This window comes from Setaria italica, chromosome V, assembly GCF_000263155.2.
Source record: "Setaria italica strain Yugu1 chromosome V, Setaria_italica_v2.0, whole genome shotgun sequence".
Classification (NCBI taxonomy): Eukaryota; Viridiplantae; Streptophyta; class Magnoliopsida; order Poales; family Poaceae; genus Setaria; species Setaria italica.
The window spans coordinates 38,117,273-38,142,933 of NC_028454.1; the positions used below are offsets into that span (position 1 = coordinate 38,117,273).

At 45.9% G+C, this 25,661-nt stretch overlaps 3 protein-coding genes and 2 long non-coding RNA genes across 6 annotated transcripts; all 5 read left to right on the forward strand.

Moving 5' to 3' along the window:
• Positions 1–6,768: 6,768 nt before the first annotated feature.
• LOC111257452 lies at positions 6,769–9,434 on the forward strand. 2 transcript variants are annotated; one of them, XR_002677985.1, is made up of 7 exons: positions 6,769–6,997; positions 7,777–7,807; positions 7,884–7,920; positions 8,144–8,368; positions 8,515–8,812; positions 8,919–9,065; positions 9,300–9,434. It is a non-coding gene; the product is annotated as an uncharacterized LOC111257452 (long non-coding RNA). The 2 variants fall into 2 exon arrangements; XR_002677984.1 differs by having other exon boundaries at positions 8,919–9,428.
• Positions 9,435–9,525: 91 nt separating this feature from the next.
• On the forward strand, positions 9,526–10,578 carry LOC111257174. The gene is made up of 3 exons (XR_002677558.1): positions 9,526–9,659; positions 9,943–10,073; positions 10,243–10,578. It is a non-coding gene; the product is annotated as an uncharacterized LOC111257174 (long non-coding RNA).
• Positions 10,579–15,632: 5,054 nt separating this feature from the next.
• LOC101769095 (general transcription factor IIF subunit 2) lies at positions 15,633–19,538 on the forward strand. The gene is made up of 6 exons (XM_004970064.4): positions 15,633–15,990; positions 17,129–17,237; positions 18,298–18,425; positions 18,508–18,591; positions 18,882–19,031; positions 19,158–19,538. Exons 1-6 carry the CDS (start codon positions 15,790–15,792, stop codon positions 19,275–19,277), a joined length of 792 nt encoding a protein of 263 aa, XP_004970121.1. The 5' UTR covers positions 15,633–15,789; the 3' UTR covers positions 19,278–19,538.
• Positions 19,539–19,555: 17 nt separating this feature from the next.
• On the forward strand, positions 19,556–21,878 carry LOC101768690 (histone-lysine N-methyltransferase SUVR3). The gene is made up of 2 exons (XM_004970063.3): positions 19,556–20,311; positions 21,296–21,878. Exons 1-2 carry the CDS (start codon positions 19,696–19,698, stop codon positions 21,682–21,684), a joined length of 1,005 nt encoding a protein of 334 aa, XP_004970120.1. The 5' UTR covers positions 19,556–19,695; the 3' UTR covers positions 21,685–21,878.
• A 1,487-nt stretch (positions 21,879–23,365) lies between these two features.
• On the forward strand, positions 23,366–24,206 carry LOC101769505 (LOB domain-containing protein 4). The gene is made up of 2 exons (XM_004970065.1): positions 23,366–23,776; positions 23,892–24,206. The coding sequence occupies exons 1-2, from the start codon at positions 23,366–23,368 to the stop codon at positions 24,171–24,173; spliced, it is 693 nt and encodes a 230-aa protein (XP_004970122.1). The 3' UTR covers positions 24,174–24,206.
• Positions 24,207–25,661: the final 1,455 nt, after the last annotated feature.

Consider the following 25,661-nt stretch of genomic DNA (forward strand, 5'->3'; position numbering starts at 1 on the left):
AAGTAATACAGTGACCATGAAAATTCAGAAAGAAATCCAAAAGAAAAAGAAAAGAAATTGGCAAAAATTCCAAATTCGGCCAAATTTTGACCGAAATTTGAATTTCAAATTTGAAATTCAGCAAAATTTGTCGAATATATGGAATACAAGTGTAAGAGTATTTAGAATTAAGGGGATCAAGAAGTTGGAACCAGATTAGTGCTAATCATCACAAAAGAATTAGAGAAAGAAAAAGAAAAAGAAGAATTGTTGTTTACTGTTCACCGTCCGAAAACAGCAATTCAGGAAAAAAAACAGCCATAGAGTCTGTTTTCAAAATTCATTTCTGGAGAATTTTTCAACTAAGTGCACTATGACAACTATACCATATTGAAGTGTGAACTTTGGACTACAAGATTTGGGTGTTGTTGGCCAGGATCAGTAACAGGAAGGGAGTCAAATTCCAGCCCAAAGTCAGCACAAAACCACAAGTTAACTGAAAACTCTGAATTTTGACTAAGTCTGAATATCAGGAATGCATCAACTTGGAGCCCGAATTCAGAGCAATGTAGCTAAAGAAAGGTACTTGTTCATAAGCAAAATGGAACATTGGGACATAGTAGAACACGTTTGGGGAGAAGTTGGATTGGAAAAATAAGGTTTAAGCCACTGAATTAAGTTCACAAGTGAGATCGACACCACTGTCGATACTGACGAAACTGAATGGCAGTTCAGTTAAAGTTCAGGAGAAACCAAGAAACAATTCCAAATTCAAGCCAATTCGGTGTTTATCTCGAGCCGATGTCAAAATAAAAGATGCCAAGCTTGAGATTATCTTCCGACTCTGTTAAAGCACGGGAGGCCGTCGGATTGAGGATCGACCATCAATTGCTTCTGAAGATCGCGGGCGCCAGAAGAGCGGTGACTGAGCATCAGGACGTGTCGCCGCCGCCGCTTCCGATAGCTCGCCAGCACGACGACTAGGCCACCTCCTCACCACGCAAGCCTAGGGGTAGACCACGGTGGCAGCCATGCGCGCGGTAAACCGTTCATATACTTACTGCTCCCGCGCCGCCGTTTCACCATCTTCTTTTACCGCCGCCCGCTCTCCTCTGCCCGAGCACCGCCGCCAAGCAAAATTCCACCGCCACGTCTCACCTCCCGTCGATTCCTCTCGCCCACTCCTCCACAGACACCCCAGCTACACCCCGAGCCAGTCGTTGTCCTACATCCTTGCCGGAATAGCCGTGCTCGCCGCCACTTCTGTCCGCCGTCGTCGCGCCGCCCGCTCACGGTGAGAACCACCTCGCGCTGTCTCTCTTCCTTCTTGAGTAGTCGTAGTCGAGTCCTTAGGGTCCTAGGATGGTGTCGGGGTAGATGTTTGAGTAGGTTATGCCGTTGTCGTGAGTAGTCACCACCAGCCGAGGGTGTCGCCGCCCGTCGCCGTGGAGGGGATGGCTCCGGCCATCTCTCGGGGAGCTGTCGCTGCGCACGGGTGCGTGAAGGTGTAAGGGTGCTGTCCTGATCGAGCTTCGCCGCCGGTGGGGCGCCGGCCGGCGAGTCGCGCCGCCCCCTGTCGCGGGCGCGTTTTGGCGGGAGGAGGAAGAAGAGTCTGGGCGCTTGGGCCCGCACGTCAGTGAAGAGAAAGGGGGGAAACGGAAGCAGGCCGGCCGGGCGCGGGCGGTTGCTGGGCCGCGGCTTGGAAGCCCAGTGGCGCGCGCGGGTGAGAGGAAGAGAAAAAGGCCTGAGGCCCGGCGCAGCTAGCATTCCGACTCGTGAAGGAAAGAAAAGAAAAGGAGAAGCGGGCCGTTAGGCCGGTGTCGGGCCGAAAAAGAGAAGGGGAAGAGAATCGGCCCACGAGGCCCGTTAAGAGGAAAAAGAGGCCGGCGGGTAGGATGAATAGGAAAAGTAGGGTCCGCGCCGTGGGGCCCAGTGCGCGTGAGAGAGGGTAGAGAGGGGCTGAGTGAGAAAAGTATTTCCGGGCGATTTCGGGAAAAAAAATTAGATTCCTTTAGAAAAGTAATTAGTTTAAATCCGTTTTACACCATTTTAATCACAGAAATTTGTAGGAGTGTCCAAAATTAGTGAAACCAATTTTGTTAGGCTTGTTTTATTTTTCTTTATGCATTAAAATTTTTACACCCTAGGAAAATAATAAAAATTAGGGTATTTATTTAATGCCTTCCTTTTAAGGTAATTAAATAAATACTTATTATTTATAAAATGTATAAAAATATGAATAATACTTTATCAATCACAAATAATTCTTAACCCATAGGAAATTAGATTTTCAAGTTAGAAAATATTTACCACTTTTTCTGAAATTAAAAGAAAAGCTATAGGAAGGGTTAATTAAAAAAAATATAGGTTAATCTTTTTAGATTTTGATGTGTTTGGCTTACAACTTTATCATGATAAGTCGTATAGTCCTTGTTGGCTTGCAACTTTATCATGAAGGAAAGTTGTATAGTCTGTTATTTAAAAAGTTGCATTCTAACCCCTGCATGTATATCTGCCGTAGATCCAGAAGCACCGGAAGAAGATTACTGGGAATTTTCAGAAGGACCCTTGGAGTCCGACGAAGTGTTTGAGTTTGTTCCCTGTGAAGCAAATCCGTCGGCTTCTACTAATCTTTTTAACGATCAAGGCAAGCCCCGGTGCATTTATACCTATCTATTTTGGAGTCGTTATTTCATGTAACTAGTTATAGGTTATTTGTTTATCGCATGCACTAAGTCTAGGAGTTGAATGAAACCTATGCTTGTGTATGATCCTACCTTGATTTAAGGACATCTTTGCCACTTGTTCAAATCCTAGAACCTACCCAAGTCTAGAATTGCTTACTTGCTTACATGATTGGTTTACCAACCTTAAGGAAAACTCTTAAGTCATACATGTTGCTTATGAAGGATAGTCTGGAATATGAAAACGGACAGAAGCTAGAGATGTAGTTCTGTCTGCTAGATTAATCTGGTTAAGGCCCGATTCGTGTCTTAACCGCTGATCAAGTGATAAACATCTGATCACTTACTGGGTGTGGGACCAGTAAAGCCCAGTAGGTTAGTAAATTCTATGATCAGGAATGCTTCGTACCCACGCTTGACGTGCTGGAGATTGGCAGGGGTGTAGCCTGAAACTCACATGGAGATCAGGCCAGACGTGGGGTCCCATATATGTGGGGGTGCATCCCTGGGTCCGGGTAGTTGTATTCCTAATCATTGACTTTGCTAATCGAGAGGTTGTTAGTACGACCTGGACAGTCGTATAATGCTGGTGATCGGGGTATTCTCCTGCAGGATGTAAATTGATCCGGATCGCCGCAATTCTCGGTTATGAATGCACTTGATCACTGTTGAGCATCGTAGTATAAACTCATGTGATATAAAATCTCCTGTTGCCAAGTAATGTATGATTTAACAACTATGATTGTTTTACTCCTGTTATCATCTAGAATGATTAGGTAATGACTTAACTAAAATAAAAGATAAAACTAAGGCCTCACTCGTAGTAAGCTTTTTCGGCAAAATTGTGTCAACCTAGTACACCTAAAGGCTGACATGCATTCCAAGAAAAACTATTATATTGGTTAGTCGGGTAAGACTTGCTGAGTACCCCGTACTCAGGGTTTTCCCCTTGTGGTTATCTTTCAGAAGCTCCACAGGAGGCTACCGAGGAGGAGACCCCGAAGACCTAGAGTATTGACCTGAGTCTCACAATACTCTAGAAAACAGTTTATCGACGCATCTTCTCCTGAACTATTTATGTTTAATCTTAGAGTTTGTCTAACACTGCACCACTAAGTTTGCCTCAACTTATGTCTTGTAATAACTCGTACCTCTTAATTATGTATGTAAAAATGTAATGTTTGTTGATATTATCCCATCGCGGATATTATCCTGATGTATGGCTATGAGACACGTCGTGGATCCTTCGAGGAGTCCTAGGGACACTCGACGGACTACCGGGCTTATGCTGTTTTAGGTGCGTTTCGGATAATTGCCGTTCTGACGGCGATTAGGCGCACTTAAACCAGCTTAAGTTGGGCGGTTCCGCCACAGTCTCCAGGAAGAAGAAGGGGTAAATCCCTCTCCTCGTGATCCAACCCACCAGTTTCCCTGATTCGCAAACAAGTCCTCCCACCATTCCAAAAATAATTACAGATAGGCCCCTGCTCTCGCGGTTCAGTCCTAAACCTCGTTTTAAAGCCCCTAATACTCCTTAATCCCGTCATTTCATGCGCCAAATTTCCTCCAATCCATCCCAAATTCGACCACGGCCTCCTCTCATATATTTCCGCCGAGGCATATCAAAAGTTCATGAAAATACCCGTCCTACCTTTTTTCCGTTCATATTTCCTGTTCGGAGCTCAACGGGTAAAACCTTTTTCCCTTTTTATTTATTTTGTGCTCGTTTGTGTGTGCCGTAGATCGCGGAGTACCCGAGGAGGAGCGCGAGGAGGAGTTCGACCGCGAGCCCGAGCCCGAGGACCAGTACCGCGAGTAGGAGCTCCCGGAAGGCTTTGAGAACGGCAAGTCCAATCTCACCCTTTGATGCATATTTAATACCCAGTTTTTCAGACACAACCTATTGGCCTGTTTTATAAAATGCATATTGTTTTATCGCAAGACATGGTTGGATAGCACCCCTTGATTGTTATGACTATTCCTTGTTGTCCCATATTTATCTCTAAATATGAGTTGCTCTGTTTAGATGGTAAATACTGCTAGAATGCTTAGGAACTCATTATCCAAATTCAAACATGACTACACCTGTTTATTCGGAAAATAAATGTGTGAGTAGGTTTAACTGAGGAGTTGGGTTTTCGGGTGTAAAGAGAGGTGGTGGATGAGATGGATGGGTGTTTCTTGTGTGGAATGCTGGATTGTTGGGCTCGTACCTTAGTGGTTGAGTGGAGTGGGAGATATCCATCTTGTCATGGCTAAGGACCGAGTTGATGTGTCATCCTGCCTGATTCCATCATCGTACAACCACACGACCGTTGTATGGGCAACGGCTTAGCATAAACCCCACTAGCTAAACTGCTAGGCTTCAGGTGTGCTGGTGAGCAACGGGAGCCCTTGGGAAAAGGACTAAGCTCTTGGTGACTTAGGTCCCGGTTTCGACCCCGTGGATGGGTTGCTAACCCCTTGGGTGCTTCCGTGTTGACTAGTCAGTATTGGCTAAGGTGGGTAATGGCTTTGTTAGGATCCGTACCGTCACTAAGGTGATCGCGATACGGTACCCTACTTGTGGGAAAAGTGTACAACCTCTGCAGAGTTAAAACCTATCCGGGTAGCCGTGTCCACGGCATTGGACGAGTTACGACTCGGTCACACAACTAGCTTTTGGGGATGACTGGTATTTTACTGTGTGTGTGGGTGTGTGGAATTTTGGAAGTGTCCGGCAGGTGTGCCGTGCGCTACGGCGGACGGGGAGTCCGGTAGCGATAAAACTTGGATCCTTTGTGTAGGATCAACCCCACTTGATATATCGTTTACTAAAATGTTTTCATGAAACTTCTTTGAAATGGAACCCTGCATGTGTCTAAAATTCAGCTTTACTGCAAATAAACCATAGCTTATTCCTTGTTTATTCATGTGCATATTCTGTTGTATCCCCCTCCGTGGATGGGGTTGGACTTGCTGAGTACCCTTGTACTCACCCTTGTGTTGTTACTCCAGAGGAGGATCCCGACTTTGTCGCCGAGGACTTCGAGTAGGAGGTTGCGTCTGCACCCAACGCTGCCTGCGGTGTTGGCCCTTTTGCAGGATGCTTCCGCTGACGCTTAGTTCCGATTGCAGCCCGGAGTCCGACTGGACTGCAACTTGGATTTGTGTTGTCATCGCTTTAGTCTTGCTTTGGGTGTGGCTTGCCCGCCCGCTCCTTCGGGAGTTGTACGGTTTCTGAACTATCTGTTGAATAAATGTGTTATCAGCCTCCTGGGACTGATAAATTGGATCACATTTAGTCTCTGCTTATGCGGGGACGCTTCACATGAAGCTGGACACGTGCTGCTCTGCTGCTGTCACGTGGGATAAGGAGGCCGTTCGAAATTTCGCTCATGTCAGATGTCTGAGTTAAAGCATTACCTTTCTAGCATGTGCCTGGAAAGATGCATTATCAAATGTCAAAAGTGCGCATTATTGCAAAACAAAAGGTGCGCTTTGGAAACCATGTAACCAAAACAAAAGTACTAACAAGGATAAGGAATAGATAGTGTATTTCCTCGCCACCATGATATATACCTTTACCATTGTATACAGGTGGTTTTATTCAGTGCAACTCTTTTCTACTAGTCCGATGCAAATAAACAATTCACTTTTGGTTTGGAATGTTTGCTATGACTGGAAGAAAGGTTTGGTTTTGCATGTAAATCATACGTCCTTACAAATCGGTAATATTTTAGTTTCAAAGTCAGAAAATGTATACCTATGAGTTATACTGTTCATCTGATTTCATTATATACAAGACCTTTTTATAAGAACATACTCTATTAACCAAAACGGCAGATACCGACCAAGTGAGTTAACACAAATCTGTTTTTTTAGTAAAAGTTAATACAAATCTGGTGCGTTGTCAAGCAAAAATCACTAAACAGATCTGTTTACACGGGGCCTATTTGGACATAGCAGCCCACTTGGGGCCTTTTTCGAGCCCACTTGCAAGCTTCTGTTTATACGGGCTCGTTTCCCATGTACGTAGCCACGTCCAGCCCGGAACGGTGCCTGCTTCCAGCTCTATTTATGATTTCCGCGTTTCTTCCGATTTCTCTAGCCGCTCGCCGCCCCCTCTGTCCTCTCCCTCCCTCGCCGACCCGCCCCAACCGACCGGCGAGCCGTGGTGCCCGCCCTCATCGCCGGTGCTTGGCCCATGGATGCTTCTCCATGAAATCGCACTGGTCGTCATCATCTTCTACGAGGCCTTGAACTGCGACGGCGAGATGCGGCCCCTCTACCTTCCTCTGACTTTCTCCCCTGCCGGAGCACCTGCCCCCGCTCCTGCTGCTGCGATTCCTCAGGTTTGCCCAACTATCACCTCTGCGCGATGCAAGTTTTCGCTATAAACCCTAAATCTCTCCGACGAGATGAATTCGCAAAACGCCATCCTAAACCTGAAAAATCTCAACCGAATGTTTTCTGATGTGAATTCTGCAAATTTCGTAGTATTTGTTAGCGTAAGAGCAAATGCGGCGTATTATATATCCTCTATCGGTGACTAGGAATAGGATCGTATGAAAAAAAAATTAGCAATGATTTCTTATGACTCCAATGTTGCCTTGTATATAACAAAATCGGAATCGCTAGATGCATTCAGCCTTACCCTATATCTACACAATCGCCTAAAAAAACAACAGTGCTGCATCACGTCCGTCTCGAAGACTGGAGGAGGTTGCCTTGCCGACCAGTGGGTAGTGAGCCGCTAGCAAACTCAGTCTCCTCATGCTGATATGGGGATTGGCATCAAGGCACCCCACCACCAGGCTATCAGACATGTAGTGTATGGTCTGGAACTTAAATATACAAGTCTACGTTAGATCTATAATGCAACCAGTTGGACCCATGGAACTATGAACCAAATGTGTGGTTGGTTAAATTGTCGGCCCAGTTTCAATAACTACTATGGTATAACTGGCATGCTTCAAGCATGGTTTTTAAGGCAGCAAGGAGAGGCGGCAATAATTCCAGTCTTTGTACCATTTCCTATGTTTAAATTATTTTATATCTCCTTGTTTTTATGTTTTTCCATAGTAATGTATATTCTACCTTACTTTTTTCATGGTTGTATTCTTTATTTAAGGGCTTGGTGGTATCGATGCAGGACGTCGTTGGTATGTATAAAAAAAATCATCTCAACTTTTTTCCACCATAGATGTTACTCTTATATGTTTCATAATCTTATTTCAGGGCTTATTGTTTCTTTCCTCCTCACATGTGCATCCATGTAAGTATTTGTACTTTGTCGTTAATGAGACATCTAATTGTGTCCCACTTATTAGTTCAATGTATGTTGCTGAATATAGCTGCTCAATTGATTGTATAATATCAATTAGTGATGATATATAGAGCTAATAACATGGGACACAGTTGGACTCTCAATATGCCATTATGAAGTTGACTCTAATTTTAATTCTAACGCTCATCTTTTTCGTTTTATATGTGGAAAGGAATCGATGGAACGCCCATATTATGTGTTGTCATGGATTCAGGATAGTCATCAGCTCAAGAATTTGAATTTAAAATGAATTCAGTAATATGAATTTGTTATGGATTCAAATTCTTCGTACTTCATTCTCCTATGTGCTATTTCGTTATGTGTCTTCAGATGGAAGTTATTTGCTAGTTTTCTATTTGTTGAAATACTAGCAATATTACTAGAAGAGCACCAAGAGGTAAAAATGAGAACACGTATATTTCCTTTTTATTTTACTTATTGTTATCGAAGCCTGACTTTGCAGTTGATTTTAATTGGCATAATCTTGCACTAATACTTTTCATATATATATGTTCGCAAAAAAATGTGCTTATCCTTTGACAGACCTGGAGTCTGGAAGATAGTGCAGGTGGCTGGTACCAATGTTAATGATGATACGCATTCGGCGCCGCTTTTGCAAGTGCGTGACCATGGTGTCTCAGCTATGAGATACCAGAATTGGCTTGTAGCAACAGTTGTTCATAGTTTGACTGCGATTCTCTACACATTCAAGGAGCAGTTACTGGCCAAAGTTTCAGATAGCACTTGGACACTACTTTTCAGGAGTTTGGGTCCTTTTATCTTCCTCAGTGTCAGCTTGGTGCTGTTGATAATTTTGGCGCGTCATTATTCTATTTCTGAGGTACAAGTAACATATAAGTTAATGCATGCAGATATTATATTTCTCTTTTTTAGCAATAAAGTAGTCTGAACTAACAATAACATGTAAACTTGCTCATAATTTGCAGGCAGCAAGAATTGTTATCGGCTCTTTCTGCATATCATATCTGTTGATTGTGCTTACTGACAGCCTTTGTTACAAGAATACCATCATATTGGAGATTATGCTTATTCTTCTCACTGTGTGCATGCACACCCTGCGCTTTGTGAGCCAGGTTTGATCAATTCAATTGTTTAAGTATTTGGCATAATTTCACTGCATAATCAATGTAACAGATAGTTGAACTCAAAGTTAATGCTTAGGCTACACTGATAAACAAAAATAGACATACAACTAAGGTTTTGAATAGGTACTTTGTTAATTGCAATTTGGACTGTAGGCATATGTATCGTTTTTCATGGTTTTATAATGTTTCACATATGCTTGGTGATTTCCGATAACAATGCAGGGTGCATCTACAAAGATCGAGGTGATACCTCTGTTAGTTGCAATCCTGGGGGTCATTCCTGGTATTTCTTGCATCGTTACAATAAGAAATGAGCTTGAGCTTCTACCACCTGGTATACAGCATCATGCATTTAAGGCAAGTAAAAGGTACTATATAAGTGTGTGTGTGTGTGTGTAAATCATGGTATCGTACTGATTTTCTCTTTTTTTTCCCTTTCACCTTTTGTAGATAGCTACTCTTCTTGGTGCGGTTTTCAGATTTTTAGATGTGATATTCATGTCGTGTGACCCAATAAGAGATATGACAAACTACTTCAGAAGAAGGTTACAGGAGTGCTTCATATGACATATCCAGGTGCTGGTAAGACCTAGGGGTTATTCCTGTTTCATACATAGCAAAGATTTGATCACACCAACAAGAAATCATAATTATGCACCAATTTGACAAGAAAAACTGTTGATAACCACAATATTGAGTAACCTTTGAAACCACCATCAAATTGGTAGTCTTATACCGAGAGCTGATTTTTTTTAACACATTAGTTACATCACCATGTATATTTAAGGTAAGTAAAAAAGTAATATCAATGTTATCACGGTAGATATCGTACGGATTTTCTTATTTTTCATTTTCCCTTTTGTAGATAATAGCTACTCTTACTGCTGAAGTTTCCAAACTTGTGCCATATTCATACAGTGTGACCCAATATGAGATATGGCGAGCTACTTAGCAAGCAAGCTACAGGAGTGCTTGGTATGACACACCCACACACCGGTAAGAGATAGGGGGTTATTTCTGTTTTTCATACATAGTTAAATGGAATCATTTGATCACAACAAGAAAGAAAAAAAGAAAATCAAAATTACATACCAATTTGACAAAAGAAATAGTGCTAATTTCTTCCATGAATGGCTAATATCCCTGTCTTCACTCTTTGTTTCAGATGATGTCCCTCTGTGTCTTCTCAGTGCTTAGGATGATTTCTGCGTGCTAAATGATGGAAAGGCTGCCTGTGGTGCAACAAATTGCACATCGATTGTTTGTAAGTTGTAACTGCTGTAGACAGGAAAAAAGACAGTTCAGGCGCCAAATCCTTGTCCACTGAATGAAGATGCTATCACGGTGACTAAGTATAACTTGGAAACTGTTGAGTCTGAGAAGGCTTCTCATTTGCGACTATTATTTCGTCAGCTAATTGTTGTGACCATGTAAATTTGTCACTTCCCTCTGTGAAATGCTCTGCTACTCTCTTTAATACCCAACATGCAAATTTATTCGATCCAGGTGTTTTCCTCCCTTTTTTTTACCCCTCCAATTTTCCTCTTTTCCCTTTTCCAGCCCATGAGAGTGGACGATTTTGCCCTTGCGTTGTCCAAATACCCGATTGGCTCGACTGGACGATCTCTCGCCGCTCGCTGTCAATCTTGTCTCGCCCTTTTACCTCCCTGCGTGCCGCCGAAGCTCCTCTGAAGTGCTTCGCACAGGCCTCGTCACACTTCTTCAGTTCTTCCTCTCCGGCCGATCGCGGACCGTGTGTTGTGTCGACTCCTGCGGTTTGATCAGGATCAAGCAAGCCAGTCGTGGCTCTTCAAGATCCTGATGTGTGAGGTAACTCGCGCCCATCTGATGTGTACTGCTGGAAGGTGTTCTTGCTGCCACAGCTAGCCGATGGAATTTAGGATCCGATCAAACACACGATGCGCAGGAGATTACACGTACACTATTCAAATTCCTTTGGCATATGCGATCTACCTAGAGGTTTGTACCGAATCTTAGAAAATATTTCCTTTTCAACCGGGCTTTATCATCATCATTATTATTATTATTATTATTATTATTATTATTATTATTATTATTATCATCATCATATTGAGTTCTGCAGACAAGTTTCCCTTCTATCAACTGTCCGCCCATCTATCCGCCCCTAGCAGTCTCTAAATGCCCTGAAAAACAGCAAAATCCAAATAAAAAATCAAAAGGAAAAAAGAAAATATACGAAGAAAAACCAATATCCACCTATCATATGACTTCGTCTTTCTTGCACACACCTTATAAAATATTAGAGAAAACACATAGAAACCGATGTCTCCAGCTATCGGTAAACCATTAAGATTGAGGAAAAATAAATTTCAAATTGCAAACTCTAATAAGTAGAAACTCCCTAGATTCTCAAAATGATAGATTTAGATTTTCCACAAAAGTTGAAAGAAACCCTAACCCTAAGAGATAAGATGATGCAAAATTCATCAGCCGGACAGTCGTCATTGTTGTAATAGTGCCCACGTACAGGTAGACATGACTACATGAGCCAATATTGAGCCGCATTTGGTAAGGACAACCTCGCACGTGATTGTCGCCACCACAACCCCTACTTAGAAAAGTTCGCTAGAGTTGTCCATGTATGCGTGAAAGCATTTAAGTCGACCTAACAGGCGAGCAATGCCTCCCAATGTATCATAATGTGTCACAATGGAGCTTCTCAATGGAGGTGGAAACACGGGCGTGAGGGAGTTAATAGGTTGGGCCAAATATGGTCCGGTCCAGAAAGTTTGCTTAGCCAAATAGCCCGAAACAAAGACTCTAGTTTCAAAAGAAATAGTGTAATTAGCATAAAAATAATGGTAAATAGCTTATATCCATAAAAAATATAAAAGCATGTCAATTTGGACCATTTAGGACATGTACATTGCTACACGTAAGCGGTCTCAGAGATCGTCTCATGCAGTCCCACGTAAAATTAGGGTGATATGGAGGAAAGAGAACGAGGTGAGAGAACAAGGTGGTTGTTTCACGTAACAACCACCTCATCGTAAGCTAAACTTTAGAACTATGAACGAGACAACTCCATGCAAGTCAAAATATTTCTTTTTTTCATGTGCACAAATTACAACTTAGAAGACAGCACATTGCAAGGGTTATCTATTAAGTCGTCACAAGATTACGTGTCAATGTAGGAGACCATCTATTAGACGACATCAATATGTATTTGCCTGGAAAGATGGAACTACTGTTAAGCAATTAAGTAACTGTCCACAAAATAACGAAACTATGTAATGCACCTGCCTGCAATAAGGCAAGAGAGATTTTTTTTTCCAAACTAAAGAGAGTACAAAATGCGTTAGAGAAGATACTTATATCACCGTCAAGAACCGAACTATTTGGTAATTGGCATGAAATTGCTGCGTGCATGCCACGCACATATTTCTAATACCCTAGCATTGTAAAGTCATCACGTGGTAGCCCGAAAACTTCGCAGAGAAACGGGCCCTTTGGTCGCCCGTGCAGTATCGCCGTGCACGACAACAGCAGAGGCGAACCGCGGCTGCCGGTGATCTCGTGCATCCGCACGTGCACCGCCAGCTTCACGCGCTCGTTCCGCCGGCGCTGGCGCTCCATGCGCTCGTACAGCTCGTCGGGAAGGCCCAGCCCCTCGCTGGAGGCCACGGCGGGGATCGAGCCCACGGTCGCCGGCGGCACGCAGAAGTCGGGCAGGTCGCCGTGCGCGAGCGGCACGCCCTCGTACGCCACATCCACGCGGTCGCCTCTGCCGCAGACGGCTCGCGAGATGCCCTCGGTGTTGACGCGGAGGGTGATGTTGAAGGTGGGCGCGGCCACCGCGTCGTCGCTCCGCTCGAGCCCCTCGACGCCGGGCACCTTCACCCAGTACTCCCTGGGCGCGAAGTCCGGCTGGTCAACCCACAAGAGGTAGGACACGGATGCCACGAAGAAGAGGATGGCTATTGTTATCACCATGTGCTTGGCCCATGGATGCTTCTCTATGAAATCCCACTGGTCGTCATCATCTTCTAGGAGGCCGGCGGCCATAGATGTGTCGTCGGCGGAAACGAGATTAATTGCGAGGGCCGAGAAACCGAGGGAAGAAATTTTACAAGTCAACAGCCGGATCGGACCTTGATTGCTTTGATGGATAGATCTCACCTCGTTATCAATAGCGCAAACTCCATGTTCTGTTGACATACACGTATCCTATGACGTCTCTTACTCGCGGACTATACTCCGGAACAAAATAGGAGCCGGGACATTAACAGACTCTGCAAAGTCGACAACGCCTGCATATAGTTGCTGTGCGGCCGGCATGCCCCTTTTTTCAACCACCTGATCCGTATCGAATCGATCCCTCTCCGTCTCCTACTGCCAGCCTGAGGTGCTGAACAAACAATGGGTCTGGGCATCGACCTCGAGGCGGCGGCGGCCGAGCCCTACCACGCCATGAAAGCCGACGACCCGAAGCCAGCAGCACGTGGCCGGAACCGCCGCGGCTGCTGCTCGGCTGCGTGTCCTTTCATTACTGCAATCATGGGCGGTAGTACTCTGGCGGCACTTGCCATCATCGTCGCCGCGGGTGCACTGACGACGTACCCTGAACCCTCATACTCCGTCGAGCTCACCGGCTACGAGGGCATCGACCCGGGCCGCGCCGCCCGCCTCGTCTCGCCGTCGTTCAACGTCACGCTCCGGATGAACAATACCTGCGTCGACAGCGCGCGCGTGGCCGTGACGTACTCGGGCGTGGCGCTCGGCTGGGCACGCGTGGAGCCACGGGACTGCGCGAAGGGGCGCTGGGCCAAAGACGTCGAGGTGGTGGCGCGGGGAGGCAGGGTGGGGCTGTCGCGGCGACTCCGCGACCGCATGGCGTCAGACTGGCTCTCGGGCGCGGTGGAGCTCGACGTTAACGTGATGGTGTACCCCGTCGGCGGTCACATTGGCACAGATATTCCTCGCACGTTCGACGGCAAGGTTAAGATGATGAAGGAGGTCACAACAAGGACTTAGCTAGAGGTTATCTGTCAGTTGTGTTCCTGTGCTCAGCGTGACGAGCAACATTTGGTGTACCCTTTCAATTCTCAAATAAACTGTGTCTGAATTCTGATACATGTTGTCTCGTATGCATAAAAGTGTTTAGGCTTTGCTAGTTTTTGTCATGATTTTTTTTATATTCTAGCATGGGCGTTGCTAGCGCCCGGACGTCCGATGGGAAAACTTCCCATCGGACGCTCCGTTGGTCCATCGCAACATCAAGAAATAACAACTGCAACATAGAGGAAGAGGAGGAGGAGGATGGCGGCGGCCAGGCCGGTGATGGCGGCGGCCAGGCCGGTGCGGCTCACCTCTGACCGCGGGGGAGCAGCGGCCCGCGCCCCCGACACTCGAGCAGCGCCCGACGCCCTTCCAAGTGGAGCTCCTCCGACGACCGGCGCAGCTTGCCCCTGTCACACCGGAGGCAAAAGGGCTGAAGGTGAGGGAGATAGCTCCTCAAGGAGGTTGACGTGATCCTCTCCCATGACCTAAATTGAAGGAAGCAAGGAGGTGCGATGGCGTGGGGATGGGGTAGGAGCTTGCCATCTAGCAGCAGGAAGCTGCCAACGGCAGCGGCGATGGGCGCGCGGCGCGATGCATGGCCTCCAAGGGCCATGATGTGTGCAGTAGGAGCTTGTAAGCCGAGGTAAACGTAGAGCGAAAGGATAAGCATAAAGCTCATGTGGCATGAAGCTGGACACGTGTTGCTATGTTGCTATCACGTGGGATAAGGAGGCCGTTCGAAATTTTGCTGCGTCGGACGCCTGAGCTAAAGCATTACCTTTCTAGCGTGTGCCTGGAAAGATGGATTATCAAATGTAAAAAATGCGCATTATGGCAAAACAAAAGGTGCGCATTGGAAACCATGTCACCAAAACAAAAGCATTTACAAGGATAAGGAATAGATAGTGTATTTCCTCACCACCATGATATATATCTTTACCATTGTATACAGGAGGTTTTGTTGCGAAATATTTCGGTGCAACTCTTTTCTACTAGTCCAATGCAAATAAACAATTCAGTTTTGGTTTGGAATGTTTGCTATGATTAGAAGAAAGGTTTGGTTTTGCACATAAAGCATACGTCCTTACAAATCGGTAATATTTTAGTTTCAAAGTCAGAAAATGCATACCTACGAGTTATACTGATCATCTGATTTCATTATATATATGATCATCTGATTTCATTATATATAAGACCTTTTTCATAAGAACATACTCTATTAACCAAAACGGCAGATACCGACCAAGTGAGTTAACACAAGTCTGTTTTTTAGTAAAAGTTAATACAAATCTGGTGCGTTGTCAAGCAAAAATCACTAAACAGATCTGTTTACACGGGGCCTATTTGGACATAGCAGCCCACTTGGGGCCTTTTTCGAGCCCACTTGCAAGCTTCTGTTTATACGGGCTCGTTTCCCATGTACGTAGCCACGTCCAGCCCGGAACGGTGCCTGCTTCCAGCTCTATTTAAGATTTCCGCGTTTCTTCCGATTTCTCTAGCCGCTCGCCGCCCCCTCTGTCCTCTCCCTCCCTCGCCGACCCGCCCCAACCGACCGGCGAGCCGTGGTGCCCGCCCTCATCGCCGGAACACCACCTCCCCAGCCAAGCAAGCCGCACTCTGTGACGAACCTCACTCGCCGGAATACTACCGACCCGGGCACCCGGCAGCGATGGCCGAGGAGGTGAAGCCCCTGGAGACGGCGCGGGCCGACCGCCCTGTTTGGCTCATGAAATGCCCCACCGTCGTCTCCCGCGCCTGGCAGGAGGCCGCCGCCACCTCCAACCCCGAGGCCGGCGGTGCCAACCCTAACCCGGTGGTTGCCAAGGTCATCCTCTCCCTCGACCCCCTCCGCGACGAGCAGCCTACCAAGGCAAGCCTCCTCCCCTCTTTGCGCCTTACATCCCTTTGTGGATACCTGTTCCGGCCTGATTTGTGTGGTAACGTAGACCAAGCGGTGGGGATGGGGATGGGCTTGGTGAATTTAGCATGCCGCTAAGTTATTTCGATGTCATGGGGAGGTTCATCGGATTGATTTTGGGGTTACTTCTGACAGATATGGTGATTTGAGTTTTCGGTCCTCCTCTTATATGATATTTGAATGGTACATGTACTTAAAGCACTTGTATTTCATTATGTGATTATGGTAATCTTAACCTTTGAAGCAATGCAAAACATCCCTAGGGGGGTAGTTCGTTTTATGTATGTTTGGCATATTTTTGTTCCCAGAACTAGTGATGTATCAGTGCAATCATGCCAAACCAGGTCAGAACTTGATTATCCTTTCAAAATACAATCATTTTGAAACTTAACTATAGTCATAACCTGAAAGGTGTCAGTTATATGTGTCTGTTTACCTTTTCTTTTTGTTGCTATTACATCATAGCCCTTCTGCCAAACTGTTATGAAAACCTGGTTCCTGAACCCTTGGTATCGAACATGCAGGCGCCAATGGCCAATGCAGAATTTACCTCAATGAATGATAAGCGCAGCTCTTTGTCATAGTTTTGTAGAGAAAAGCCTGTGCATTTTACTGCCATTAGAAACTCAGTCACCTGATTATAACCTTAGAGCATTATAACTCTGCAAATAATTTGTACGTGAGGTTTACACTGCTGCGTTACCCTTTTGTGGTTAAACATTTTTGCTTGGAGTCAACCGCAGGGATGGTTGAGTTTACGTGCTCAATATTTCTGTAGAACTTGACTGCCAATTTCTATGCCTGCATCCTTGTTGGAATTGAACAGCAGGGATAGGGATAGTTGGATTTGTGTTCTCAATATTTGTATAGAAACCGAATTTATAAGTCTACACTCAGTGGCTCCAGAGAAGGAAAAGGATGGGATTTTGTGCAGTTAATGTATTTAGTTTAAAGAGATGGACAAAAGTTCTTCATTAGTATGTCCAGCTATCCAGATATTCATGAGAATGTATAGGAGCATTCTTTTTCAATGCTACTGCTACTTTCTTGTTATGTACCTATGTTTCTTACACTGTTAATGGCATAACAGTTCAAGATGGAGATGGCTCAAGCAAACAATGGCAATACACCAAAGAGTTACTCTCTGAATATGTATAATGACTTTGTGCCAATGTGCATCTTTTCTGAGTCTAACCAAGGTTGGAACCATTTTACCTCACTTTCTTCATGCTGTTTGCATGCATTTTCTTCATCTCTATATTGCATTATAATTTTCCTACAGATAATCTTAAACCTACTTATTGTAGTGGATTTTAAGTACGAGCTTTTTAAATGTAATATTATGTGCTCCCTTCAGTAAAAAGAGAGAGAGTACCAATAGAGTAAATGCTGCTGCCAAATTCTGAACATGTTTATGATCATACAGGTCAAGATGTGTTAAATGATATATGTAAATTTGTGTCAAAACTCAAAAATGCTCCTGGAATACTTTCAGTTTTAGAATATATTGACGTGATAAATTGGTTGCCCAAGTTGTGTCTTGGAGACTATCAATGCCTAAAACTGCTTGCTAGCCAACTCTATCGAACCATTTTCAGCATTTTTTGGAGGCGGTTTGCCATGCTTGTAAATTGTTTTTTTACCAACCATTCTTGTCCATGAATTATAGTATCTAAATTCTATGCATCCTGCTCATTTGGAAAATAAATATCTGCTCGGTTTGGAGTTCATAGGTCCCATCTTCTTTGGTAACTGCTAATTTATACAGTCCAATTTTGTATGTTATCATGCTACTTATTGAATTGTGGAGGACATATGCCGTGTACATATCACAACTAAGGTATTTGTTCCGTGTTGCCCTGTAGACCAGTCCAATATCTATTTTTTTCTTCACGTGCTGAACTATTTCTTCTAGAAGCTTGTATAGTCTAAACTTATTCTTTAAACACCTATTTGGTATTTTGATTCCACTATTAACTCACTTTCTGCTTCATTGTGGACTCTCAATGTATTTCACTTAACAAAAAACTTCACGTAACTTTTTCAATTTCACTGTGCGATGAACATATGCCCTGTACCCCATCATGTTGGAGTTTCTGTAAAGGTAGCATATTGTGCTTTGCTTAGTGTATGACCATGCGGTAGTCAGGAAGACTTTACGTTACTTGTATTTTCTGAGGCTTGCCCATAGTCTAAGATGTTTACTCTGAATAATATTGTAATGACCTTTTCCTATACGAAACAATTGTGACATCACAGGGAAATACGCATGTGAAGGGAAAGTCGAGAACAAGTTTGACATGAAACCACACAGTGAAAATCTTGCGAATTATGGAAAGTTATGCCGTGAGAGGACTACTAAGTCTATGGATAGACCAAGAGTGGAGGTGACTGAGCCGATGATGATTTCGTCCCACACTTGTGCATCTTTCTCGATAAAATTGCCCTTTTCACCTTCACTTCTTGTAGGTACTTGTGGATGACCATGGAAATCGCATGAGACCCATGCCTGGCTTGGTTGGCCTGATGCCTTCTTCTGCTGCAAATGCAAAGGTAAGAGTTCTTTACTTCTTTTCTTTCTCAGCATAGCTTAGGCAATTTACGTCCAGTGCCTTTTGCCTATGTTACTAGTTTTAATACTGGTTGCTGTTTTCTGAAGTCGCAATTTTCTTGTACCTATTGTGTTTCTATGCTAAATACTTAACTATTCTGCCAAAGGAACTCCTTATCTACATTAGAGATTGCAGCGTTAATATTTTTCTTAAAAATTTTACTTATGGTATCGTTGGTGACCATGCAAATTCTAATAAAGAATCTCATTACATGTTTCTTTTGTCCATCAGGAGAAGAAGAAGCCAGCATCAACAAAACCTTTTGAAATGAAAAGAACACGAAGGGATCGTAAAGAAATGGAGAATATCCTATTCAAGCTTTTTGAGAGGCAGCCAAATTGGTCGTTAAAGCAGCTTATGCAAGAGACAGACCAACCTGAAGTACATTTCTCCCTTCTTTAACCCCTAATTCTACTCAAAGAAAGCATTGGTTTCCTATTAGAATTACTGTACTTTTTACACTAGGAATCACTTACAAATTGCCTGCACTTCGTTTGCTCTATGCAGCAATTCCTGAAAGAGATACTGAACGACCTCTGTGTCTACAATAAAAGAGGACCGAATCAAGGGACGCACGAGCTCAAGCCTGAATACAAGAAGTCGACAGAGGACAACAGCGCTACTTGAAGTTCTTCCTCTGATTCGCCTAACGGGAGTTCTCCAGTCCCGACCGATGGGAACTCCAACCTGTTAATTGCTCCGTATAATTTTAGTCGCTGATGCTCGGTTGGGCTGCCCCTTGCAACGTACAGTACTTTGTAGGTTTATATGCCACTAGAAATAAGGATCCAAATTTTGTAAATAGACCTTGCCTTTCAGTGTCGAACTGGCCGAACAAGATGATCCTGAGGATCAATTGAACAATGTTGACTGGTCATTTGAACGAAATTTTGTACGCCGTAACATTATGACGCTGACACGTGGGACCCACACCTGGGAGCCCCTGTCTGTTGGTCCCGTTCGAGATGTGCGGCGAGAGGTTGGTTCATGAATACACACTGGTAGTCTGGTACAGGCTTGGTCGTTCCCTTCTGACCCGTCCGAGATGAGGAATCCGGCAAAACCGGCCGCCGTCACCGAGTCGGCGGAGCTGTTCCTGCCGTTGCTGCCGCCGCGTGACCTCGCCGCCGTTGCATCCGCTTGCCGCGCCCTCCGCGCGGCCGCGTCCGCCGTCACCACGCGCCGCGCCGCCGACGCGGCACGCGGCCTGGAGCCGCTCCCCATCCCGTTCCACAACCGCGTCGACTCGAAGCCCTACGCCTACTTCCTCTACACCCCCTTCTCCCTCGCCCGGCTGGCTCCCGGCGCCCAGCCGTGGGGTGGCGCCTGGGCCCGGCCGCCAGTCCCGACCTGGCCCCGCCCCAGCCTCGACGGCTTCCCATCGGCCGTTTGCGGGTGCGCGTGCGAGGCGGGGGAGTGCGGGGGCCCCGGGTGCGCGTGCGCCGATGCGGAGGCCGACGCGGCCGGCTCGGGCTCGGAGGGCGGGATGGGGAGCCTCGGGGAGTGCGGCGAGGGGTGCGCGTGCGGGCCCTCGTGCGGGAACCGGCGGACGCAGCGCGGAGTCGCGGTGCGCCTGCGCGTCGTGCGCCACCTGCAGAAGGGGTGGGGGCTGCACGCAGCGGAGGCCCTCGGTCGCAGGCAGTTTGTCTGCGAGTACGCCGGTAAAGCAGAACGTGCTCCCTTTCTCTGCTCTCCGTTTTGCATCCTACCAATTGACATGCTCAGACTGATGCACAAGATCTGAGAAGAATAGCCTACTGTTACTTGTCAGTCGTGTGTTCTCTCAACATTTCATAGACACAGCCCTATTACCTGCCCAAGTGCCCACGTGTTTACAGTCGGTTGTTTATTCGTTGCCTTGCATTGGTTGTGTTTGTGCCAATGTTGAAAAGAAACAGATTTATTTGAGTACATTCTTAGAGGGCAAGCCCATCGTACCTGTGGATTCATGTAGAAAACAACGTTTGCAGCCAGGTAGATTAGCATCCTTTGAAAAAGTACTAAATGAATCATGCCTTTTGGGTGTATAATGCTTTCGAAATAAGTTGACTAGGTAATATCTCAAGGGATTCATGTCTCGATAATATTTCAGTGCTAGAGCTTTAGGTGCACCAACTCTATAGAAACTATACTACATGGATGCTTAAGAAAAAATTTTTGTGCTAAATTAAATCTTCGCTATTCGAAAAGATTGAGTTAGGATATTAGATCACGGGATCACTGAACTTTATGTGTACCTTAATCATCTTTAAGTGTTATTGAGTTTCAGGTTATTCCTGTACAGCTGCTGAGATTAGTTCACAGGATCACTGAACTTTATGAGTCCCTTCATCATCTTTAAGCTTATTGAGTTTCAGGTTATTCCTGTACAGCTGCTGCCCTGTAGGATTGAAGAGTCGGTTTTGTTATTGATCAGCTTATTTTCAGAATAGCATGTTTGTGTGCTAATTAGTTGGAAATACAGTATAGATTGGACTGTAGGAATTACTTTAGGGATGATAAAACACAACACGCTTTGGCATCCTTTCGAATTGCTATTCCTATGTTTTCCTCAGTTTCAGTTTGCATTGATATATTACTGTTGATATTGACACCTAAAGTCACTGGAGCTTACTTTCCTGGTCATCTCTGTATCTGAGCTGTAGGCGAGTTCTTGACAACTGAAGAAGCACGGAGGCGGCACAGGCTGTATGATGAGCTTGCCTCTGCTGGGAAGCTCTCTCCTGCACTCATTGTGATTCGAGAGCACCTGCCTTCTGGAAAAGCATGCTTAAGAGTCAACATTGATGCAACCAAAGTGGGAAATGTTGCTCGCTTTATCAACCATTCATGTGATGGAGGCAACCTTCATCCTGTTCTGGTGAGGAGCTCCGGTTCGTTGCTCCCAAGGCTCTGCTTCTTTGCTGCCAGAGATATTGTGGAAGGAGAAGAGCTGACCTTCAGTTACGGGGATGCTAGGGTTAGGCCGAAGGGTTTGCCCTGCTTTTGCGGGAGCTCAGGTTGCTGTGGTGTGCTTCCTTCAGAAGAAACTTGAGAGCTGATGATGCTATCATCTGTAATGCCTTCCAAATGAGTTGATTGTATTACTGCCGCTGGAAGAGCATTGGCTTCAGGAGAAGTTCCATTGCACATTCTTTTCACTCATACCGTAATATGTGCAACAAAGGATAACGAGTCAAATTTTGGTGAAGACATGTTTGCAATGTGATTCGTCTTGGCAGTTGGACACGCTTTTCCTGCTTGCAATTGCTTGGCAGACCCTTGACTATCATTGTTTTTCTCTGGAGGTGGCTAGGCTTTCAGTATCTCACGACTCACCCTTTGATCTCAGTATCTCACGACTCACGCTTTGAGGCTTTCAGCCAAAACAGACTCCTGATTTCCCTTCCCGTTTCTGCTTTTCCAAGAATGCTTTGTTTCTCCACTAAAAAAAAACAGAGAATGCTTTGTTTCTTCTCTGCAACTTCTGGGGCTTCTCGTACCAACTTGAGTGAACTCCATAAGCCTGCAATGCCGTCGCTTCGGGAGGAGCAAGAAATTGGACTCGGGAGAGGCGTCATGAATGATCAAGTAGGCAGGTTCGATGTTTTGAGGAAGAATCCGAGATGACACGAGTCACACTCGCGCCACGTCTGAGGAAAGCTCCAGCCTCCGGACGTCTTTGGGGTGTTTGGGAGAGGGGTGCTAAACTTTAGCACCTCCACTTTAGTTCATTTTAGTCACTTATGCTCCCAAACAGGTGAGCTAAAACTGGTGGATTAAATTTTAGCCCCCCACTAATCCTTTAGTCACTTGGGGGTAGCTAAAATGGACTAAATGGACTAAAAAGTGGTCCCCCGACCACTTTCCCCCTTGCCCCCTCCCCTCTCTCTCCTCCCCCTGTCTCTCTCTCCCCGCCTCCGCCTGAACCGCCGCCCGGACCTCCGCGCCGTCCCGCCGCCTCCACCTCGCCCTCCGCCTCGCCGCCGCCGCTGCCGCCGCTACCTCCGGCCGACCCCGCCACCTCCACCTCGCCGCCGCCGCCGCGACCTCCGGCCGGCCCCGCCCGCGACGGAGGATATTGGCGGCGCCGTGATGGCCGCTACCGTGGAGAAGATGCTGACGGTGAGGGCCATGTAGGAGGCATTGCCGGCCATCGCCTCGTGCTGTCCGGGCCGGCGCCACGACGCTCCCCAGCGACGCGCTCGCGGTGGCAGCACTCGTCCTGTCCCTCCCGCTGCCAGAAGCTGGGGATGCAGATCCGGCACGGGCTCAGCATGATCGTCCACTACATGGCCGTCGACGCGCAGCAGCTCTCCGACATGATGCTGCAGATCCACTACCTCTGGCTCATGCCGCTTCAAGGGTAAAAGGGTCATTTGGCATAGCAGTTGCTAAACTTTAGCCTCCCTCCCAAACACCCCCAAAGACTAAAATTTAGCACTCTTTTTGAGAGAACTAAAATTTAGTTCAGGACTAAATTTTAGCACCCTCCTAAATAGGGCCTTTGAACTCCGAACGGGCGGCTCAAAGTTCCCGCCCCGTGAAATCCGCAAGCGCCGACCCGCGCGAGCAGCGTGCACCCCCCGAGCGACTCGGAGCTCATAAATCTTGCGTGCCCATCCAACGAGTACTCCGTACTCCGTACTAGCTAGCGCGCCGTCATCGCGCGCCCAATTGCCGCGATCCGCCAGTGCTTGCTCGGCTGCTCGCGCCTTCGGTTTGAGCTCACATGCATGTCGCGCGCGATGCAGCCGCCCGGCAAGCGCGCGGGCGCCGCGCCCGCCGCAGCGGCGGGCCCGGCCCACGCGCAGGCTCAGGCTCAGGCGGAGGAGGCGCCGCCCGGGGGAGCCGCCGGGGCGCCGTGCGGCGCGTGCAAGTTCCTGCGGCGGCGGTGCGTGCCGGGGTGCGTGTTCGCGCCGCACTTCGGGGGCGGCAGCGTGAGGGAGCACGGCGCCGGTGCCGGCGCGGCGCAGTTCGCGGCCGTGCACAAGGTGTTCGGCGCCAGCAACGTGGCCAAGATGCTGTCGCGGGTGCCCGTGGCGCTGCGCCGGGACGCGGCCAGCAGCGTCTGCTACGAGGCGCAGGCGCGCATCGCCGACCCCGTCTACGGCTGCGTCGGCACCATCCTTGCCCTCCAGCACCAGGTTAATTTCTTGTGCAATGTATCATCGGCGAACTCGTCTTACATTCTCTCTGGCACGATCTGTTCCTTGTTAAAAAAATGTTTATTCTATTTCTAACCAGAGCTCCACACAACAGGTAGCTCTCGTCCAAGCCGAGCTTTCCATGGCGCAAACCGAGCTCCTCAACCGCAGGCTGGCCCTGGCGACGGTGAATCCTGCCTACTCTGCCGCGTCGCCGACGAGCCAAATGGTGAATTGCGGCTCTCTCTCACAGGCGGTGGATTTCATAGACATTGAGCCCGCGATGAGGGGCTTGCCGCCGCCTCTCGTACCATCGCAGCAGCAACCGCAGCGGGAAGATCAGGATGGCGGCAGTCCAACCATAGATGTTTTCTCGCATAACGTCTTGGGGAAATAGAAATTCTTGTGGCTGTAGCCCTCGTTTGGATACCAGGAGCTAAACTTTAATTCTGTCATATCGAATGTTCGGATACTAATTAGAAGGATTAAACATGAGCTAGTTACCAAACTAATAGCAGAACCCCTAGGCTAAATCACGAGATGAACCTATTAATCCTAATTAATCCATCATTAGCGTAGCACCACATTGTCAAATCATGGACTAATTAGGCTTAATAGATTTGTCTCACGATTTAGCCTAGGGGTTGTGCAATTAGTTTTGTAATTAGCCTATATTTAATACTCCTAATTAGTGTTCAAACATCCTATGAGTTTAGTCCTGTCTTCCAAACACCCCGTAATCTATTATTTTCATGTGTGTCTAGATTTTTGTTTTATTTGCATCTAACTCATAAGAATGTAGCTGTGGAAATGCAACTGACTATAGTCGAGATATCTTTGCAAATTGACCATCATGTCCCTGCAGGTTAAGCGCTTTTAGAGAGACACAATCAATTTTCCAAATTTGCCCATTGTGCAAACCGAACAACTTTGCAACAACTTGCCAATGACATACCGTCAATTTACATCCTGGCTGCGCATGTCATTGCCATCATCGTATCATGCACGCTGCCTATTAGGCTTTTCCTTTTTACAAGTTAATTATTGTGAAAATGAATGCACGTGTGTCAATATTCACGTTGATTGTACACACGTCTAAGCAATAAACCTAGGTTGAAATTCTCCATTAAGGCTAGTTTCAATGGAAAGTTTTGTAGGAATTTCATAACATTAAAATTTATGACACGTCAGCAATTTTGCTGACTTAGCATGATCATTACGAGGAGAGATAAGGAGAGTTACATCATATGAGAGAGAAGTTTCATCTATAAGGTTTATTGTCTACATAAATAGTAAAAAGGCAAAATGGCTAATAATTTGTAAAAAGGCAAAATGGCTAATAATTTGGAACGAAGGAAGTAGTATATTGATTATAACATAGAATAAGGTCCCTTAATTTTAGTCGTAAAATCATAAAATGGTATGAAAGAATTACATAACTGATATTTTAACAATCATACTTAATCTTCAATCTTTTTTTCCCTTTTCATTTCCTCTTCCTTGCTACTCCCTCCGTCTGCAAAGAGGGCACTAAAAGAGCGCACTTTTAGGTTTTTTAACATATCTGTATCCATGAGAAATGACACAGATGCCCCTAATTAAAGCAGTTAATCAACATGAATCAAATCTTGGAAAGAGAAAAAAAATAGGATTTTAAATGTGCATGCATCTTGGAAAGGTAAAATGCATCTTGGGAAAGAAAAAAAATCGTCAATTAAATGCACATGCACCTTGGTTAAAGAAAACTCTAGGCAATCAATTGTGCATATAATCAAATTTAGTTGGTCCAAAAGCCACAAGTGCACTCTTTTGTGGGATAAATTTTGAACTCTAAAAGAACACTCTTTGTAGGATAGAGGATTGTTTTGTATATTGTTAGATTAAT

What these genes read in the sequence shown, in the direction of transcription:
- LOC101769095 (XM_004970064.4), top strand. Translation starts at nt 15,790, where the DNA reads ATGGCCGAGGAGGTGAAGCCCCTGGAGACGGCGCGGGCCGACCGCCCT. An exon ending in GCGACGAGCAGCCTACCAAG is followed by an intron (nt 15,991 to 17,128) that starts GCAAGCCTCCTC and finishes ATGGCATAACAG; the next exon opens with TTCAAGATGGAGATGGCTCA. An exon ending in CTTTTCTGAGTCTAACCAAG is followed by an intron (nt 17,238 to 18,297) that starts GTTGGAACCATT and finishes GTGACATCACAG; the next exon opens with GGAAATACGCATGTGAAGGG.
- LOC101768690 (XM_004970063.3), top strand. Translation starts at nt 19,696, where the DNA reads ATGAGGAATCCGGCAAAACCGGCCGCCGTCACCGAGTCGGCGGAGCTG. An exon ending in GTTTGTCTGCGAGTACGCCG is followed by an intron (nt 20,312 to 21,295) that starts GTAAAGCAGAAC and finishes TCTGAGCTGTAG; the next exon opens with GCGAGTTCTTGACAACTGAA.
- LOC101769505 (XM_004970065.1), top strand. Translation starts at nt 23,366, where the DNA reads ATGTCGCGCGCGATGCAGCCGCCCGGCAAGCGCGCGGGCGCCGCGCCC. An exon ending in TCCTTGCCCTCCAGCACCAG is followed by an intron (nt 23,777 to 23,891) that starts GTTAATTTCTTG and finishes TCCACACAACAG; the next exon opens with GTAGCTCTCGTCCAAGCCGA.